The following is a 17,442-nucleotide window of genomic DNA, read 5'->3' on the forward strand; positions in this document are numbered from 1 at the left end:
CCCCCCCCCCCCCCCCCCCCCCCCCCCCCCCCCCCCCCGGGAAGGGGAGAGGCAGGCTTATGAGCTCAAAGGAGCAGGAAACTGCCTGACAGAAGAGGCCCCGGTCACTAGTGCTCTCCAGGGATCCTTTATGTGACTTTTCTCTTCCAGGATCACATCAGGCTCCTTGGAAAGTCCGTCTGCTCCAGAAGCCAACACCGAGGGGCGCTACTACTCGACGGGCTCCGAACAGGACCCTCTGGTGGACAGAGAAGGCAGCCCCGTGTGGGGCAGGAGCCCCTTCCAGCTCACAGCTTCCTCGGACGAAGACATTATCGACCTGAAGTGATGGGTCGGGATTGAGTTTGCCATCTTTAATTTTCTTATGGAGGTTTATACTCTTTAACCAGTTCTGACAGCGTTTCTCGACAAAATGTGGCTTTTAGCCCACCCATGATCTACTGGACCAAACCTTCTGCCCACCTGGCCGGTTTGGGTCTCTCCAATGTCCGGTGCCATCTTTCTTGACCTTTGTTTCTTTCTGTTTGGGAACCATCAGTCCCCTTGTAATAAAGGTGGTAGATTTCATTGAGGTTTTAGATTGAAACTTTGAATAAATCAAAAATGTTCGTTCTTATGTACTGCAACCTTCTCTTATATTTTATATACTTAGATGGAAAAATTATTTTTTCATTATGGTTTTAATTTATGTCACATAATGTGTTTCTTTTATAAAGAAAAGCCATTGCTTTTAAAACCTATTATAAATAAGTTTTCTTTCTGCACCTTTGGCCCCTGTTGCTGTTTCGGGTCACAGTGATTGGCACCAGCTGCGTCCCCACCTATAGACTTTTGAGAAAGGCTGAATGGTTAGTTCTTAGAAGCTCCTGCTTCCTCCTTGTGTCTCACAAAGAATAACAGGGGGAGGAGCTTGTTAAGAGTCTTAAGATGATTTTGTTTGGTTTCGCTGTTGCTCTCAAATCATATAGCCAGGCAACAGTCACTCCTTGTCATCAAAATTACTCTCAGATCCCCTCCTCACGTTTCACGTGAATCAAGTGATCGTCCTCCCTCTTGTCCTTACCTGCCTTCTGTGGCCCCCCTCCTCAAAGTGAGAAGAAAATGCAGGCTTGACCAAGAGCAAATGAAACCGTGAAAGCTCAGCCTCTAACCGGGGGGAGATCAAAGGGGGAAACCTAGTTTCACTGACACTGTAAACATTTTCATCTGTATGAAGAAGGTAATTCACCTCCTCGCTTTAGTCTGACAGATCCCATTGTATTAGCTCTCTTCTTGCCTATATCACCCACCAAAAGACACGCGAAGTCATTCTCCCATTAGAGCATCTCTGAGGGTTTTTCCACAGGCCTTCCCTGGAAGAGCAGAGAGCTGTGTTTGACCTCACCTTGATCTGACAGATTTTACAGAAGTCTGGGTCCTATCTTCTTGTGGGCCTTGCACCCTGTCTGTCTGTTGCACCACAGTGGTCTTTGTGCAAGAAATGGCTCAACATGGTGCACTCAGCGAAGGCTGTGTGGTTTCCTTCAGCAGATGCCAAGAGGTGAGAATAATGCAGACAGTGCTTTCTGGATATAGCCAGGTTATCTCTCGGGGTACGCGGCTGGCCCGTTCTTCATCTTTGTTTTGTTATGCCCTTTTGTACCTCGTGGTCCACTCGTGCTGTCTCTCAACCTCATGAAAAGTTTTGTGAGTTAGGTTTCACTATTATTGCTTGTCAAATGAGTAAACTGAGGCTCAGAAGGGGGCAGTGATATGAAACTGGTGAGTTCTCTGACCCCAGGGCTGTGCTCGCTCCCCCATCCACCATACAGAGTCAGGCTGAGTGCCTTGTGTCCATTGGATCTGGCTGGTGTTTTTCATGTTAAACTAATTTGTAAGCTTTCCGAGCTTGTCTATGTGTTCTTTCTGTCATCTTTTTGCGTGAAGTTTCTTGCTTCTCAGCCGGGAACAGAAAAGCCGAGGGTGATTTAGAACATTCTTCCAAAGAGATTGGCAGCGTCAGAACCGCCCCCAAATTTGCCAGGAGTCACAGATCCAAGGAGCGAATATAGAAAGGGCAAGAAAGAGGTTGAGCCTACAAATCAGATCGATGGGGCTTCGCTTATAAAAGGGGGGGGGGGGCGGCTGCTCTGGCAGCAATATCTGCTTCCAAAGGCCACGAAGTGAATGCTGCACACGGGAAGGGAGACCACCGACCAGAGGGCAGGAGGAGGTTTGGAGGGGCCTGTGGCTCAGAGGGCTGTGCTAGCTGGGCTCACTGGAGTGTCCTGTCCACGTAAGCCTCTCTGCACACCCCACTGGCTGAGTTACAGAGTACACCGTTTGCCATGGGGTTTCAGGTATTCATCCACTCTGCAAGCACCCAGTTCCCACTCACTGGAGGAGGAGGTCATACCACTGAGGGAGGGAGGGAAGTAAACAGGTGATCGCAAAGCAGTGATAAGAGCTGAGAGAATTTATAACTTGAGCACAAGATGCTGTGGAAGCATAGAGGGCCGGGTGCCTGTCTTCAAAGATAGTACAATCAGGTGGCTGCACTGGGTCAAACAACTTTCATAGTCATACTGGCTAGCATTTGAGTGCTTCACGTGTGCTTGGTCTTTTATGTGCATTGCCTCTGCTCAAAACCTTCCCGGAAGGTGGATATTGTCATCCCCACTTACAGATGAGTTAACAGAGGCCCAGAGAGGGATTAGAAGCCAAATCTCTTACTCTCATAGCCCTGGTTCTTGCAAGAATTACACAGCACTGCACCTCAGCTGCCCCATACAGAGTGTGCATTTGCCAGGTACAAATGGCAAGATTCTTCAGAGCCCTGACATCGTACCTCCAGCAGTGACTTGGGTGCGTATGCGAAGAGGTTAGCTGTTAACATCGGCAAGAGACTGGAAGATGGCAGGTGGTAAGATGAAGATTCAAGAGTTAAGATGACCTATGAAGTGAGTGTAACTTAACCGGGAGCCCGGGGCTCACCATTTAAGCCCAGATCAGTCGCATAACCGAGGACCGTGCCCAACACAGGTCCTTAGCACCTGGAGGTCCTAGTGGTTGTTGGGTGGTAGCCGTCAGCAATCTGGGGGCCCCGAGTAGTGACCGGCACAGAGGTGAATTGCAGCGCGCAGGGCCATGCCTCTGCCCCCAGCAGCCCAGCTTCCAAAAGGAAAGAGAGAGGCCCAGGACAGTCGTTTGAAGACATTCCTCCCTGCGGTTTCAGTGGACTGATCTGGGCCGGGTGCCTCCAACCCAGGCCCCAGGGCAGCGGTTAACGCAGAGCAGGAACTGCAGAGCAGCCCAGGCAGCCTGCTCCCCAGAGTCGGGGCGGGAAGTCGGGTGCGCGACCTACCTGCTCCACCTTCGTCCTGCTGCTAGCCTCATTGGTTGAAGCTAGACTAAGAGGCGGCTCCAGGAGAAAATGTAATCCCCGCCTTCCACCTTCATTGGCCAGCTCAGCTCGAGTCAGCTTTCTGATCCCGCCTCTGGGTTCGCACCACACTCCTATTGGATGGTTATAGTCCGGGCCCAGATACAAACTCCGCCCCACCTAAACATTGGCGAGCTAGGTCCTGGGGGCGGTTCCAGTGAGCGACACCAACCGGCTCTTTTCTCCCATTGGTCGGCTTTGATTTGGGGGGGTGGCTCCTAGCGCAGACGCTAACCCCGCCTTGCGTTCCCTTTGGCCGTTCCCATCCCGCCCCTGAGCAGACCCTCCCCGCCCATTGGCCGGCTCTGCTGTGAGAGGCGGGTGCGTGCTGTACTCGCGGGACCCGTGACAGTTCAGGCAACAGAGCTGACCAAGCAGGCGTTGGGTGCAGACATGACGCCGGAGGACCAGGAGGAGACCCGGCCGCTCCTGGGGCCGCCCGGCGGCAGGTGAGCGGGTAGGGGGGCGACTCAGGCCCAGGGAGTGGCCTCGCCCCTTCTGCTGCGCCCAGGCCGGCGCCGCTCACCAACCGCCCTGTCCCCGCAGCGCCCCTCTCAGTCGCCGGGTCTTCCTCGCCGCCTTCGCCGCCGCCCTGGGCCCGCTCACCTTCGGCTTCGCGCTCGGCTACAGCTCCCCCGCCATCCCGAGCCTGCGGCGCGCCGCGGCCCAGGCCCTGCGCCTCGACGACGCCGCCGCCTCCTGGTTCGGGGTGAGGCCTCGGGCTCACCCTCCAGCCCGCCTGGGACCCTCTTCCTCCCGTCTCACGCGCAAGGGGACCCCGCCCTTACCTTGCTTTGAGCGGGCACTGAGACCCTCCTCCGGGTGCGTCCCGGCTCTCCTGCCAGGGCTCACCCTCCCCCGCGGACCGCCAGCCTGGGACCCCCATCCCCTTTTCGCTGAGGCTGCTGCTGGGGCTGGGATTGAGGGCGAGGTTGGGCTGAGGCTCCGTGGCGTCCCCTCTTCATCCTGCGGTCGCCTCGCCCTCAGGCCATCGTGACCCTGGGAGCCGCGGCGGGGGGCGTGCTGGGCGGCTGGCTCGTGGACCGCGCCGGGCGCAAGCTAAGCCTTCTGCTCTGCACCCTGCCCTTCGTGGTCGGCTTTGCAGTCATCACCGCGGCCCAGAACGTGTGGATGCTGCTCGGGGGCCGCCTCCTAACCGGCGTGGCCTGCGGTATTGCCTCGCTCGTAGCTCCGGTGAGTGTCCCCCATCCTCGCGCCTTGGGACAGAAAAGGAGCAGACCTGGGAGCGTGCTTCTCCCTGGCTGCGGCCTCCTGGGTGCCTGGCACGGTTCCCCTTACCAGCTTTATCTTCCTTACCCCCGCAACGGGCCTTGGAAGGAGCCGCCGTTATCCTTGTTTACAGATGAAGTGAGCTTCAGAAACTGAAGTCCTTTGTCCAGCCACAACTAGTCAGTGGCAAAGCTACTTATTACTCGAACCCAGGACTGTGCCACTTCACCAGGCCTCTCTCTTGCTCTACAAATAAGATGCCATCTGTGGATGGTCACAGAAGCCTGCAGATCTTAGATCTCCCACTGTCATTCAGACCATTGAATACAGCTTAGGAAAATTCTCTTCTGGTTTGTCCTGGCAGCAAAGGCTGCTGGGCTCTGCTGCTCCCCTTCACTACTCAGGAGCTAGTCCTCCGGCTGCTGTATCTCTCCTCTCCCCATCTCCTGAGCCACCACTGTCCAGGCTGACAGTGCCGGCTCTGCCACTCACTGGGGCCGAGCACCTCTCTGTGCCTCAGTTTCCTCCCCTGTAAAGTGGGGCATTGCCTCATGCACTGGTTGTGGGGACTGACCGAGACTCTGCATGTATAGCCCTGGAAGGCCTTGGACCCTGGCAGCTGAGATTGTAGGGTGACCGGGGAACTGCTGCTGGCCATGGGCTTGATCAACTACCCACACGTCAACCTGGTGACATTAAAAGTAGTGGCTGTGAGTCCTCCCTGGTCATCCCTTTGCACCTGCCACTCCCTTTACCCGCATTTTCTGGGCAGCAGTGGAGTTGGATTTCATGTTTTGGGTTTTGTTACTGGACAAAAACACACCCATCTTAGCCGTCGGCATAAGGTAATAGAATAACCTAGAAGTGTGGGTAAGACCTTTCTGGCCCCCGAGCCCAGAGAAAGCAGTAGCAGTCACTAGTAGCAACTGAGGCAGAGTTCTGGTTCCAAGAGCACTGCTCAGAGTGTGGTCCTTGGACCGGCAGCCTGGGTGTCATCTGAAGCAAGTTGAAAGGCAGAATCTTGGGGCCCACCCTAGACCTATACTGCATCAGAAGCTGTATTTATTGAGGCTAGTCATGCAATTAAATGAAAGTTTGAAAAACTCTGTGCCACCTCCCCACAAACACACACAGCAGCCACGTATATACCCTTAATCCCCTGTAAAACACCTGCTGCTGATCACTTGGAGACGTGGGGAGGTACGGGGAGGGCTTCGGCGACCTGGGACCTGCAACCAGAGGCCCAGCTGGCTTGGAGCAGCCCCAACTGAGGTTCTCCTCAACTCTGAATAGCTGCGGCTCTTCAGTTTTAAGAACTCTTGGGCACCGAGTAAAGTTTTCTCTCCATTGCCACCAGGTGTATATCTCTGAAATCGCCTACCCTGCAGTGCGGGGGCTGCTCGGCTCCTGTGTGCAGCTGATGGTCGTCACAGGCATCCTCCTAGCCTACCTGGCAGGTATGATTTTCATGGTATCTCTTTTGATCCCTGCTAATGGCTCGGTGGCCATTTTGAAGCTGTAGAAACTGAAGTTCATAGAGGTCAAGGGGCTTGCCCAAGGTCACACAGCCAGTGCCCAAGGTGCCAGGGTCCCAGATCACCTGCCTGAGCACGTGGTTTGTGTGGGTCTTGTGCCTAACTCCCAGGGAGAGTGGGAGAAGGCGATGTCCTCATCTTCCCAGGGCAGAAGCCCATTCCGAGGATGTGGGGAGGGCTGACTGGTTGGGTCACTGTGCAGTAACAAATTAAGAATTTAAGGGGGTGGGGGGACACCCCAAAAACTCCAGCCCAGGAGTTTGGAGGGCCCAAGACTGTCTCTCAAATACTAGTACTAGATTTGCAGCGTGAAGGAGGAGGGTCCCAGGGAACCCGAGGGTCAGAGCTGGGGTCAACATGAGGAAGCTTCTGGAGGCAGACATGCTTTCGCTAGAACTGTGGTAGAAAGAGGCTTCATACCTGATGGTTCCACATTAGGGGGCACGTTCTGGCTCTGTCACACTGCCCCAGGGAGCCTCGCTTCCCCTGTCTTTAAGTGGAGATAACCCTACCTAGCCCAAGGCTGTTGAGGGACTAAATTAAGCGACATATGAAAAGCAGCAGGCCCCATGAGAACTGTCAAGGGATGGCCTTATACCCAGCGAGGAATGGGGGCTTCAGGAACCTGACTGGCAGTGGCAGGGCCCAGAGCCTGTGCCCTCTGGTTCTTCAGAGTGGACGACATGCTGGTGTGTGGTCATTCATTTTTACCCACTTAGCATCCAGACTCTAATTCAGCGTCCTACCAGCAGTCTGGCTGCTTTTGGGGACCCGCAATGTGCCAAAGCCCCTGCCATATACAGACATTGACATTTGGGACAGACACATGGGTGTCAATATGCCTACAGAATTACCTCATCATAACCTGCACTTTGATCAATTTCTGTGAATATTGATCCACTGGTGTTCAGGAAAAAAGTCTCTCCCACTGTGTCCCCCTTCCTCTCTAGAGGAGCCCACTTGCCTGCTTCTTGTGGCCTTCCAGAGTCTGTGCATGCATGACGACTATGCATATTTATTCTCCCACCCCTCACTTTTAGACAAAACAAGTGCCTCATTCATTTTTGATTGCCACGTAAATATCCACTGAGCAGATGTAGCATAATGCACCCACCAGCTTGTTTACGCAATGTTTCTCAACAGATGGTAACAACAGTATTAGTAACAAACGCAAGCAAGGGTAGTAGCCACACAGAGGTCGTGAGGCCCCCACCCTTTAAGCTGAGTCCCGGGGGTTGGTGAGAGGGCAGGCGCTCCCTGATAAGGTGCAGGCTGGCCCACTCCGCACTGACATCTGAAACCACCACCCCCCTGCCCCCCACCAGGCTGGGTCCTGGAGTGGCGCTGGCTGGCTGTGCTGGGTTGTGTGCCCGCCTCCTTCATGCTGCTGCTCATGTGCTACATGCCCGAGACCCCACGCTTCTTGCTGACCCAGCACAAGCGCCAGGAAGCCATGGCCGCTATGCAGTTCCTGTGGGGCTCTGAGCAGACCTGGGAGGAGCCCCCTGTCGGGGCCGAGCACCAGGTGAGGGGCTGGGATCCAGAGCCAGGGTGGGGAGGAAACAGTGAGGTATGGCCCCTTTGCAGCCAGGGGAGGCTAGCACAGCCTGTCCCCAAGGCTGTGCAGACACACACGGGGAGGAGAGGCACAAGTGGTGGCATTGTCCTATGTGTGAGCAAGCAAAGGCCTGCTGGAGCCCCACTACTTGGCTGGGCCTTAGCCTTGATCTTACTGTCCCAGGAAGAGAAAGGCCCAGTGTGTCAGAAGGAAACGCAGGCGCAACCTTGAGGAACTGGATTTTTAAATGGGATACTGGAGGGCAGCGGAGAAGACGGAGTCTCTGCCACTTACCTGCTGTCTGACCTTCCCATCCTTAAGCATTCCTTTCTTCATCTGTAAGATGGGAGTCCTAGCATGTGCCTGGTGGTGCCAGGAGAGGCACTCGGCACAGGCCCAGGCCTGAGGCTGGTAGGATTCTGGAGCCCCTGGCTATGTGCCCATGTAATCTCTTTGTAGTTCCCCCAGCAAATCAGGAAAGCGCATGGGGAGGTGAGGACCTTACAAATGGAGAGGCTAAAGTGATGCGGAGACCTGTCTTGGACCCGCGGCCCAGGTGATAAGAAGCTGAGCCTCACTCCCTCCACCAGGCTTTAGGACAGGGGCTCAAAGCCAGCAGGCCCCTCGGGAGGGGATAGGGAGACGCATTGACACCGGCCTCTGTCTGAGCAGGGCTTCCGCCTGGCCCAGCTGAGGCTTCCTAGCATCTACAAGCCCTTCATCATCGGCGTTTCACTCATGGCCTTCCAGCAGCTGTCAGGGATCAATGCTGTCATGTTCTATGCAGAGACCATCTTTGAGGAGGCCAAGTTCAAGGTAAAGAGGCCTCCACCCTGGCCTGCCTCATCCAGATGCTGTGTGGATGGGGCCTAGTCCTGGGGTCTTTGCCTGACCCGCCTTGGCCCATCTCCCCAGGAGAGCAGCCTAGCCTCGGTCATCGTGGGCATCATCCAGGTGCTGTTCACGGCCATGGCGGCCCTCATCATGGACAAAGCTGGGCGGAGGCTGCTCCTGACCTTGTCAGGTGAGGCCTGAGGGCAAGGGCTCGGCCCTTTGAAAATGGGGTGGCGCAGGCCAGGGTCCCCACCACAGACTGGAGGGTCTTTGCCAAGGCCACCACACTGAGACAGGAAAAGGCCAGCCAAGCACCCCTGAGAACAAGGCCGAGATCCATGGGAGCCCTTACTGAGTGCTTGCTCCAGACCAGGCCTGCACTAACAGACCCTTGCAGTGAGCCTCCAAGCAGGCGCCATCAGGGCCCCAGTTTACAATGAGGAAACTGAGGACCCAGCAGGAGAAGTGACTCAGAAGCTGGAGGTCTTTTGGGGCAAGTGACTTCACCCCTCTGAACCTCAGTTTTCCCTGTATGAAATGGGGGCGATGGGCCATTGTGAGGATCCAGAGATGATCTGCACGGGGGTGAAACCCATGCTGCTGTCACAGTTACCACTCCTGCTCCTCGGTCCAGGAAGGCACTGCCACCAGGAGCTTCTTGGAGTTGGCTCCGGTTCGAGGTCCAAGCTGGGGCCGGCCCGGGCTGGGTGCTGCCGATCTGGGCTCCTGGGTCCCGCTCACCACCCTCTCAGAGAAACCCAGGCTGCATCACTGTGGCCACACTGCACTGAGACTCCAACCTGAGTGCCCCGTGCCCGGACCGCGGTCCACTTCTCCCAGAGCCCTGCGCACTGCCCCCTTCCGCCTGCAGGTGTGATCATGGTGTTCAGCACCAGTGCCTTCGGCGCCTACTTCAAGCTGACCCAGGGCGGCCCCAGCAACTCCTCACACGTGGACCTCTCGACACCCATCTCCATGGAGCCCACCAGTGCCAGCGTGGGGTTGGCCTGGTTGGCAGTGGGCAGCATGTGCCTCTTCATCGCTGGTGAGAGGGGGCCCACGGGGAGGTTGGGCGGGGGGCCTGTGGGGCCATTCCATCACTGCCGGGTTCCTGCGGCTCCCAGCCAGTCCAGGCCTCCCCATCCCACAGGTCCCCCGCCCCTGCGTTTATGGCTCTGACCAAGGCCCCGGGCACTGAGCTAAACCCTTCTCTGCCCCTTTCACTTACTCCCCAAACAGCCCTCCAAGCGGGCCCCGGCATGACCCCATTCTACAGAGAAAAGCCTGGTACTAAGAAGTAGAGGGACTGACCTGAGACATCGCTACAGGAAGGCACAGAGCTGGGGGGCCCTGGCTGGAAACTGCGAGGCTTTGGCCCAGGGGGTCTGTGGCCAGCCAAGGGGTCGGCCCTATGGGCTTCTGATGCCTGTCTTGCTCCCACAGGCTTCGCCGTGGGCTGGGGGCCCATCCCCTGGCTCCTCATGTCTGAGATCTTTCCTCTGCACGTCAAGGGCCTGGCCACAGGTGTGTGCGTCCTCACTAACTGGTTCATGGCCTTCCTGGTGACGAAAGAGTTCAGCAGCATCATGGTAAGTGCAGACCCTGAGGGTCTCCTCCTCACGCAGTCAGTGGGGAGCGCTTTTTAGAATTACTCTTACTGCAGAAGACTCAGGGCCAGTGGCTGAGGCCCCACCATCCTGGGACACCGGCCATCTTGGTCAGGGACGAAGGGAAGACAGATGGGCCAGGAAAGGTGCAGAACACAGGCTGTGACCACTCAGGAGCCTTCAGGCCATTCCGGCAGAAGGAAAGCAGGATACAGTTCCACCATTGGACAGTGGGGACATGGGCCAGGGTCTAGGGCTGTGCGGGAAGAACTCTGGCTTTGGAGTTGACAAGCGTGGGCTCTAACCCCACCTCGGCCACTTCCCACTGTGTGACCTGGGGTGTGCTGCTCACCTTCTCTAAACCAGCTTCCTTGGCTGAAGATGGAGGAGGGTGACAGCACCTTCCCCTCAGGGTTGTGGGAGCGTCAGTTCATTTTAAAACTTTGCTACTTTTGCACAGATGGACTGACACAGCCCTGGACCCTGCCATGGGGCTCCCCAGCTGATAGGGGAGGATGGTTCTGGAGCAGATAGGCCACCTGTCCAGGCATTCATTCCCGTCCGCCTCCCCTCCCCCAGGTCTCCTGGTACATACCATGTCCAGGCCTGTTGGAGGAGCCAGAGACAGCAATGAATGCAGTGGACAGGGTGCCCTGTGGATGGATTGGGGTGGACGGGGTGGATGAGGTTGGGCTGGCAGCAGACAGCAGAAGGAGAACAAACCACTGGGAGGCTGGAGGGGGTGGGGAGGTGGAGGTGGAGGTGGGCAGGCCAGGAGAGGCATGGATGCCTGGGGTTGGCCTGGAGTCTCTGCAGGGCCTGGGTCTCAGGCGGGCTGCGCTGGGGAACACATCGGGAAGACCGGAGCAAAGTCTTAGCGGTGGAAATTACTCACTGGGAGCTGTGTGGAGGGACCAGCAACAAAGGAGGGGGAGCGGCGGTAAAGGACCTAACAGTGACCCAGGAGTGTACAGTGTCCCAGAGTTTGGCGGGGGGGGGGGGGGAGGGGGGGGCCAGGGGAGCGCAGGGTCACTGGGTCCCAGAGGGAAAGGAGCTGGCCTCTGGTCCTGGCACCTGGGAGGTCATCAGGTCTGTCCTGGGAGGGTGACCAGGCTCTGAGTGACGGGAAGTGCTCTCTCTTTCTTCCATGCCACTGGGTCCTGAGTGTCCTACGTGCTCACACTGCCCCAGTGCAGCCTGCTCCCTGTGGCACCAAGAAGAGACTCCTCTGGAGGGCAGGGAACTCAGGGGGTAGGGCCAAAGCACAGTGTAGAGAGCAGGTCTGGGGGCCCTGGAGGCAGACACCAGGGGTGGGAGCCCAGCTGTCACTTGACAGTGGGGGTCTGACCTTGGGGGAGGCACTTCATGACCGTTTTGCCAGCTTCCCCAGCCACCCAACGTCCACACCTTCTATGGTGCTCGTTGCAGGTTTCTGGAGGGCAGGGCCAGACCCTCCTCCACACCCCTGAGCCTGGGGGGGGGGGGGGGGGGGGGGAGGGGGCCAGGGCCTCAGCTCAGGGTCCATGAGGGCTCCTGACCTGTTGTGTCTACATGAGGCCCTTCCTCTCTTTCCAGGAGGTTCTCAGGCCTTACGGCGCCTTCTGGCTCGCCTCCGCCTTCTGCATCTTCAGTGTCCTTTTCACTCTGTCCTGTGTCCCTGAAACCAAAGGAAAGACTTTGGAGCAAATCACAGCCCATTTTGAGGGGCGATGACAACCCCTTCTCATGAGTGGCTGCCACTCCTAGCAGGGACGGCTTTGGGCTTCAGAGGAGACGGAATCACCTGTGACTCCAAGCTGGGCCTCAGCCAGAGCCTGGAGCCCCTGCCTGTCCCCAGGGAGGTGGAATGCAGGACCACAGCCCCTTGGAGCCTTGTCCTCCGGGGTCCCTCCTTCCTACCCAGCTCTCTATGGCCCAGCGAACCATGGGTAAGAGGTTCCCGGCCCCGGGGTCCAATTCCCACCACCACTCTGCGACTCAGGAGGAGGGAACTCCTTGGAGGGGCTATGCTGCCCCGTGGTCCATCATCCACAGGCCATCTCCACCTTGCCACAAAAGCAACAGCAGAGGAGGGGGACTCTCGGCTCCTCATTTTCTGGAGGAGATGCTTTTGGGTGGTGACCCCCCTCTCACGTGGCTGCATTATCAGGAAGGAACTTTGTTTGCCAAATAAAGATTTGACTCAGAAAATCAGGCCGTGGCCTCTTTGTGTGAAATGCAGTTTGAGAAGGACATTTTCCCATCCCTTCCGTACACCAGGCCTCCCACGAACTGGGCCTCGCCACAAATATGTTGATTTACTTCTTCTTGTGGTCAGCTGGGCTCACTCTTGGCACTTGGACATCATTTCTGGCTCCTTCATCCTCGGGTTCAGTCCCCTGGATCATTAGTTATCAAATCTTATTAACAACAACAACAACAACACATCTCTCCTTCTGGTGACTTTAATGGACCCACAAGTCTTTTACAAATTACTTGTATTATCCATTATAAAAGTAATACATGTTTATTGTAGGAAAATTGGAAAACACAGATTTATTTAGCATAATGATTTTTATAGCAGTTAACCATCTGCTAGGCATTGCCCTCAGCACTTTACAAATATTAACTCATTTCTTTGGATAAGTGATACAATAATTATGCATAACTGCACCTTTCCAGAGGTAACTTCTTTTAAAAATTTGGTTCTATCCTGGGGCACCTGGGTGGCAAAGACGGTTAAGCCTCCAACTCTCCATTTTGGCTCGGGTCATGATCTTGCAGTTTGTGAGTTCGAGCCCCGCATCGGATTCTCTGCTGTCAGCACAGTAGAGCTGGTGACTCAGTCAGTTGAGTGTCTGACTCTTGGTTTCAGCTCAAGTCATGATCCCAGAGTCATGAAATCCCTGCTTGGGATTCTCTCTCTCTCCTCCTCTCCCCTGCTTGTGCGTTCTCTCTCTCTCTCTCTCTCTCCTCTCTGTCTCAAAAGGAAAAAAATTAAAAAAAAACAAAAACTTGATACTATCCTGAAACTCCTCTTCCCTACATCTATCCTTTCTAGCATCACTACACACAGGTAGGACACCACACTTCCCATTCCGTGATCTGCTTTACTCCCCTCCTGGGTTGTACAGCCCCCACATGTGCCCACCTTGACATCTTCTATTAAGCCTTGTAACGAGACTGGGGAGTAGGAGAATGGAAGTGCAGTGGGGTCCAGGGCTGAGCAGTGAGGAGTTTTCTGGAAGATTCTGCAATGGCTGCTCTGGTTTCAGTAAAATGTGCTAAGTAATACACAGGAACTTTCAGCCTTAGCAAAATCCAAGTTCCTTGGGGACTTCCAGAAACAAGGTCACATCCACGCACAGTAACTGCATATATACATTCTCATTCTTCGTGCCTGCACAGCAGCCCACCGGGTTGAGAGCCACATTCTGTGGTTCGGCAGGGTATTCCACAAATGTCCATTTAGGCCAGTTGTTGAATAGAGCGGTTCAGGTCTAATACATCTTTTCTTTCTGTCCATTTGTTCTATCATTTATTGAGAGAGAAGTGTGGAAATCTCCACCTGTAAATGTGGATTTCTTTCTCCTTGCAGTTCTCTTGGGTTTTGCTTCATGTGCCTTAGAGATCATCACTGGGTGCACGCCCATCTGGGATTGCTACCTTCTGATTGTTTTGTCCTTTAGTATGAAATGACCTTCTTTATCCCCGGTAATATTCCTCGTCCTGAGGTCTACTTTGATATCAGTATGACCAATCCAGCCTTCTTTTGATTGGTGCTTTGACAATCATTTTCAATTATATCTTATTATATATTCCTTTTTTGTAGTATCCTACACTTTTCTTTGTGATGGAAATACCTTTGGGGGTTTCCCTGAGGATACGTTATTTTTACTTTTTGTTTTTCATGATTATTAACATTATTTTGAGAGAAAGACAGTGCATGCATGCACAAGTTGGGGAGCGGCAGAGAAAGAGGGAGAGACAATCCCAAGCAGGCTCCCTGCCCAGCACAGAGCCCGACACAGGGCTTGATCCTCATGACCTGAGCTGAAATCAAGAGTCACTCAGTCAACTGAGCCACCCAGGTACCCCCATATTTTCACTCTTAAAAACAGACTTTATTAAGGCATTATTTAGATACCATAAAATTCAACAATTGTAGGTATAAAAATATGACTTAGGAGGAATGTGTACAGCTGTGTACCCACCACCACAATCAAGATATAAGACATTTTCATCAGCTCAAAATGTTCCCTTGTGTCCCTCATGTCAGTCTCCTCCCTCTAGTTTTTCTTTTTCTAGAATTTTTAAAAAATGTTTATTTTGAGGGAGAGAGAGAGAGAGCATGTGCGCGTACATTTGGGGGAAGGGCAGTGAGAGAGGGAGAGAGAGAATCCCAAGCAGGCTTGCAGGGCACCAGCCCATGGACCATGAGACCATGACCTGAGCTGCAATCAAGAGTTGGACACTTAACCAACGGAGCCACCCAGGCGCCCCTCCTTTTCTAGATTTACAAAAACCCTGTTGTTTGTAGTATTTTGCGCCTGGCTTCTCTGAGCAGAGCACTTTTAAGACTCATCCATGCTGCATGCAGCAGCAGTTCTCTTTTTATTGCTGAGTAGTGTCCCATCGTACATTTGGACTAGTTCCAATTTGGGGCTATCATGAAGAAAGCTTCTGTGAGTACCTGCACACAAGTCCCTGCATGGAGAAGAACTATCGGGTCATATGTAAGTTGGTTTCACGATTGTAAGAAGCTGCCGAACTGTTTTCCAAAGTGGTGGTACCATTTTTGCGTTCCCATCAGCAGCGTCCAAGAGTTCCGGCTGCTCCACATCCTCAACAACACTCGGTATTCACTATTACGAGTAAAACTATTTGTACGTTTTTAACTTTTTGAAAATTGTCTTCTATTCTCTGATTTCCTCCGGAAAGCCTTCTCTTTTATGCCGCTGTTTTATCTCAAGTATCTGGTGAGCTTTGGTTGTCCATATTGAGGAATGAAGTGCTAGGGGGTTTTAATTGCAGTGGCTGGGATGTGTCCCCCACCCTGCACCTGTTCTCAGTTCTGTTATGGCTTTTGACATTTTATACATCTTCACTGTCATTTCAGTGGGAACTTGAGGAAGAAAAAGGGGAAATGCGTTAAGTTCAGTCCACCAGCTTGAAATGAAAGCTTTTTTCTTTTAACGATGATGCAGTGTTTGCCATTGGAGTCACGGTGTGTGGCAAAGAGTGGGTGCTTAAGTATTTGTGAAATTCAATAAATTAAGAGGATTTGTTGTATAAATATGTCAGAACTTAAATCAACCTCATATTGCTCCACATTCAGATTGTTTCCAGTTTTCTGCTTATTGATAACTCTGCTATTACATATAGAGTTAGAGGGAGATGAGAAACAGAGTTGGCAGAGGAGAGAAGGAGATAAAGAAGATGACAATGATAGAGATGAAGACAGAAAATGGAGATGGAGGTGACGTGGAAGAGATGCAAATGATGGTGATAATGGAAGTTAAACTGTGGGCAAGGAAATGGCATTGTGGCTTCAACTCTATCTTGGTCTCTTTCCTCCATAACCCAGGGTCCAGGAGCCAGTGCAGCATGGTGGGTAAGAGGCAGTGGGCTTAGTTCAAATTCTGGCTCAATTACTCACTGCCTGTGTGACCTGGACAAGTCATTTAACCTAAGCCTCCGCTTATTCATGTGTAAAATGGGCCTACGGATGCTGTTTTCCTCATGGAGTGGTCGTGAAGATGAAAGGAGAGAAGTTTGTAAAGCACCTTGGACCAAGGATGGCACAGAATAAGTACTCAATGGATGTTAGCTGCTGCTGATGGTGAGGCTGTGCGGGCGTGGACGGGAGGCTGTGGTGAAGCAACGCCAGGAGCTGCATGCAAGGGGTGATGCTCAAGGGGTGCCTCAAACGGACATGTGAAATCTTTACACTTTGTTTTATATATTCTATTTCCTACGCTGATTCCTCAGCAACTCCTACCCATTCCATCTCTGACTGCTTCCAACATCCACTTACAGGTACCAATGACTGTGGACACACACGCTCTTCAGAGCTTCCCTTAAGACTTCCTTGGGGCCTTCTCATCAGAGCACAAGACGCTTCCGGGACCAGAGCCAGCGCCAGTCTTAAATCTGCCCCAGAAGCCCAGCCCAGCACCATCAGGCACAGGACCATGGAGGGCAGGAAGGGACATCCCTAAAGGACAGGTGTAGCAGCAGAAACTGTGTTTTACCCCTCCCGAGGTAGAAATCTGCACAACCCCCCACACCCACCCCATGACAAATCCCCCTGCCCCCAGAACAACTTCTAGGAGAATCCTCGCTTCTGCATTCTTGAGGCAAGGGATGCCCTGACGCCACCCAGTGGCCACAGACGGGATTGCATCAGTTGAAGAGTGAAGCACTCTGCTTCCCCCCAGTGGCCCTGGATGGGATCCCAAGACTAAGGCAGGAAGACCACTACCGCCCATTGGCCATTATGGGGTTAGCACCTGCTGGGCCTGGGGGCAATAGGCAGAACAGCACCAAGTGGAAGGGGTCAGGAGCCAAGTGGAAGCTGGAAAAGACAAGGAAAGACATTCTCCCCTAGACCTTCCGGAAGAAACATAGCCCTGCCCACATCTTGATTTTAGCCCAGGGAGATCCATCTTAGATTTCTGGCCTCCACTGGTTGGGAGCCCAAACTTGCAGCACCCCAAGATAGACAAAAGCTTATCTCAGAGATTTGTGGGTGTGGCTTGCCCAATAAGATTCATAGAAGACCCACAAACTTAATTCTTTGGCCAAAAACGCTACCAGCTGTGGCTGAAAGGGGCTGACAGTACAAAATGAAAACAGGCCCGAGAACCCCCAAACTCATTTCTGCTTCCCAGGTAACACATTCCCATCTTCTTAACGTCAAAGTGCCTCAAAACTGAATGAACAGAAAATTGCCTGAGGAACTCCTCAGGCAAGAGGAGAAAACGTCATCAGTGCTCTGAGAAAGTTCACGGAAATATCCTCTGGCATAGCGCGAAAGCCTCCAAAGGATAGAATATTTAGGAATCTCCTCCAGCAATAGTGCTAATGGAACTCTATTAACATTATTCAGGGATTCTGCCCCTGAAATTACTGAAGAAGTAATTTTTTTATACTCTTGATATGATGATAGATTTTTATACTCTTGAGAGTTCCAGGGCACCAACCTGTGGCTGCCCTGTTCACACCGAGGGGCCCTCCTTTCCTTTACTCTTCCCAGACTTTCGGTACTGCTCAAGA

General features: G+C 53.5%; 2 protein-coding genes across 6 annotated transcripts in view; both read left to right on the forward strand.

Annotated features, from left to right (window-relative positions):
- Positions 1 to 620, forward strand: part of GARNL3 (GTPase activating Rap/RanGAP domain like 3) — a 149,559-nt gene extending 148,939 nt beyond the window's left edge. For all 3 annotated transcript variants that reach the window (XM_040482368.1, XM_040482369.1, XM_040482370.1), the window contains one exon: positions 151 to 620. In XM_040482368.1, the coding sequence (XP_040338302.1) occupies positions 151 to 328 (178 nt within the window). In that variant the 3' untranslated portion in view covers positions 329 to 620. The remainder of the gene's footprint in view (positions 1 to 150) is intronic.
- Positions 621 to 3,748: 3,128 nt separating this feature from the next.
- On the forward strand, positions 3,749 to 12,379 carry SLC2A8 (solute carrier family 2 member 8). Of its 3 annotated transcripts, XM_040482379.1 has the most exons (10): positions 3,750 to 3,870; positions 3,968 to 4,130; positions 4,409 to 4,615; positions 6,009 to 6,108; positions 7,512 to 7,711; positions 8,417 to 8,560; positions 8,660 to 8,768; positions 9,450 to 9,623; positions 10,022 to 10,167; positions 11,761 to 12,379. In XM_040482379.1, exons 1-10 carry the CDS (start codon positions 3,815 to 3,817, stop codon positions 11,896 to 11,898), a joined length of 1,437 nt encoding a protein of 478 aa, XP_040338313.1. In that variant the 5' UTR covers positions 3,750 to 3,814; the 3' UTR covers positions 11,899 to 12,379. The 3 variants fall into 3 exon arrangements, with proteins under 3 accessions (XP_040338315.1, XP_040338313.1, XP_040338314.1); XM_040482381.1 differs by lacking the exon at positions 10,022 to 10,167 and having other exon boundaries at positions 3,749 to 3,870; positions 11,761 to 11,846; XM_040482380.1 differs by lacking the exon at positions 3,968 to 4,130 and having other exon boundaries at positions 3,791 to 3,870.
- The last annotated feature ends 5,063 nt before the right edge of the window (positions 12,380 to 17,442 follow it).

Source organism: Herpailurus yagouaroundi, unplaced genomic scaffold (assembly GCF_014898765.1).
Source record: "Herpailurus yagouaroundi ecotype Mexico unplaced genomic scaffold, PumYag 160, whole genome shotgun sequence".
NCBI lineage: Eukaryota > Metazoa > Chordata > Mammalia > Carnivora > Felidae > Herpailurus > Herpailurus yagouaroundi.